Genomic DNA, 2,563 nt, shown 5'->3' on the forward strand with positions numbered 1-2,563 from the left:
TTACTGAGACCACACTTGCAGGCCGAGGGTAGGGTTGTCGGTGGAGAGGCGGGACGTGGAGCAACTGTCGCCAGCGCCAAGAGGGACGCAGACGGATCCGTAGACGCAGAACAAGAGCCACTTGTTGGAGGTGTTCTTGACGGAAAGAGTCGTATCGGTCATGGTCATGGAGCCGTAGGAAGGAGACGTCGCGGTGTACGTGCTGCCGCTCTGGGAGAAGCTAACGCTGTCGACAGTGCCACAGCCGGGGCATCCGCCATCGCGGACGCACTCTGCGGCGAAAGCGGCAGGGATGAGAGGGGCGAGGAGGGCAGCGAACTTCATTTTGAGAGTGAACGACTTAACGAAAGTTGAGTTGTGGCTATTGACAAGAGCTGCAAGTAGTGGTTATAGGCGATGGCGGCGGCTGTGGAAAGGCATGCCGACGGAGATTCTTCTGAGAGTTTATATCTTCGCTCACCGGCCTCCCACCAGGTAGCATCGCGTTCTACGGACACTCAATCTTACGATGCCATCTATTGCTGCTCTCGTTTTCGTGATATTGCATACCTTGCGCCACTGTTGTGCATGAGAGTACATCACCGGTTGCCATCGGGATGCACGATCAACGCTCTCTATCTGAGTTCATCTCGGCTCGTAGGTTCCGAAGAGGCAGTTGAGCTTCCCGCGCGCTACCGTACGGTAGTATAGATGCGACACTATCCCCGCATACGGTCGCCATATTTAGTCAGGCCACTGACTCGATTTAGAAGTCTATGCCGATGGAATCCCAGCCCGGGGATTTGTAAAGTCTTTTAAACAAGGTCGCGATCGGCAGATGTAGCTTTCTAAAGAGCGATCAAACCGGTTTGTATTCCTCGGTAGGGCCGGAGTGGCTCAATTGACGTTGTAAGGTGGAACGGCTCATCTGTTGTTGCTTCTTTGCCAAGATGCTCCTCGACAGAGCTCTCAACAAGCTTATTCCCGACTGACGTTAGCTGGACCGGGCACCTTTAGCGGGGAAGCCGAGTTGCAGCCGCAAGACAGACAAGTGCAAACGATCTCCATGCTGATCATCCCACAGCAAGGAAAGCCAAGACTTTTGAAATGCTGCGTCAAGGGAATCGTTTCCGGGGGCAACCGAAACGGTAACTCGGGAGCGAAATAGTTCCGAGTTGGTTGCAAGCAGCGTCACGGGTAAGACCTTAGCCGACCAGACTTCAGTCAGGTCTGGTTTATCAATCACCCTAAAAGGCAGTTGTCTAAAGACACATGAAGGCTGGAAATGGATACAAATTATTGTAATGCTGCTGTGGGCACTGATCTTCTTGGGGTATATAATGACGATCTTTCATTACTTAGGTCTCCTGCTTGACTAGGACAATCATGCAAATATCTCCGAAAAGATGATGTGTTTACTGGATGAAATCACCTTTTCACCGAGTGAAAGTGTTGGCTTGCCAACCGTGCCCCAAGTCCCTCACCACTCTATCTTCCCCTCGTCGACCCTTAGAACTCTATCGAACATGTCCAGCCCCTCAGTGTGATGTGTCACAATAATCATTGTACTACTAGTATGGGTGCTGAGAATGTTATGGATCATGGCCTTATGAGTCATAGTATCCATTCTATTCAAAATTGATGTTAGTAGCGGCCCTTGAAGAGGGACAAGATAGAACACTCACCCACTTGTCGGCTCATCCATGACGTACAGAGCACTTCTTCTCAGCAACGCCCTCGCAATACCAAGGCGCTGTTGCCTACCAAATGAGGAGAATCGAGAAGATTCCCATGGTTGATCGACGTCAACCATGACTTCGGGCTGGCCGCTGTCCGACAAACCGACTGACACAAGTCTAATCATGTCCATAACATCAGATGGAGAGTGGTTATCGCCGGGATCCAGATTTGTCTTGACGCTAGCCTGTCCGTTGTAGAATGAGAATTGAGGTGCTCCGACAAGTCTCTGGCGAAGCAATTGAGGCGAGACCGTATCTAAGTCGACACCGTCTATGTGGACAGAGCCGCCGGTCTTTGTTATCAGCCCAAATAGAAGCTGAGCCAAGGAGCTTTTCCCGCTTTGAAGATTCAGTTACTTCCTTTCAGATGAAGTCAAAAGCCTTGAAGCTTACCTCCCGGTTCTTCCAATCACGGCAACCTTTTCGCCAGCTTGGATATGAATTGATGCATCGGTGAAGACCGTATGATCGCTGGAAAAATATGATTATGAAGGGTCTTTCGTGAGTGATTGACTCGGGACACTTACCCGTACGCCACAGAAACATTACGAAGTACGACCTCGCCCCTAGATGGCCAGTCATCTAACAGCTCTTCAATACGCGGGGAAGCTCCGTCCACCGCTCGAAAGTTCTCGCTAGGGGTAGTCGCAATAAACTCCCTGATGCGTCGAACGACGCCCAATTGTGCTTCCAGAAGAGTCAACCAATTCATGAGCATTTTCATGTCAGATCCCAGTGTAATTGTGTTCACCAGAGCAACGCCAGCCCAGCCAACGTTGACCTTAGACTTTAGCCCAACCAGCAGGGCTGCCAGCGTTCCAGCCACCCCACCTCCAAGAAGTCCA

The 2,563-nt window shown here is 51.1% G+C and overlaps 1 protein-coding gene across 1 annotated transcript; it reads right to left on the reverse strand.

The window, feature by feature from the left end:
• Window positions 1-324, reverse strand: COL26b_006005 (uncharacterized protein; the record flags this gene model as incomplete). Its single annotated transcript, XM_053178835.1, has 1 exon — window positions 1-324. One exon carries the CDS (start codon window positions 322-324, stop codon window positions 1-3), a length of 324 nt encoding a protein of 107 aa, XP_053037306.1.
• Window positions 325-2,563: the final 2,239 nt, after the last annotated feature.

Source organism: Colletotrichum chrysophilum, assembly GCF_026319265.1.
Source record: "Colletotrichum chrysophilum strain AFK26 chromosome Unknown scaffold_42, whole genome shotgun sequence".
Taxonomy (NCBI): Eukaryota; Fungi; Ascomycota; class Sordariomycetes; order Glomerellales; family Glomerellaceae; genus Colletotrichum; species Colletotrichum chrysophilum.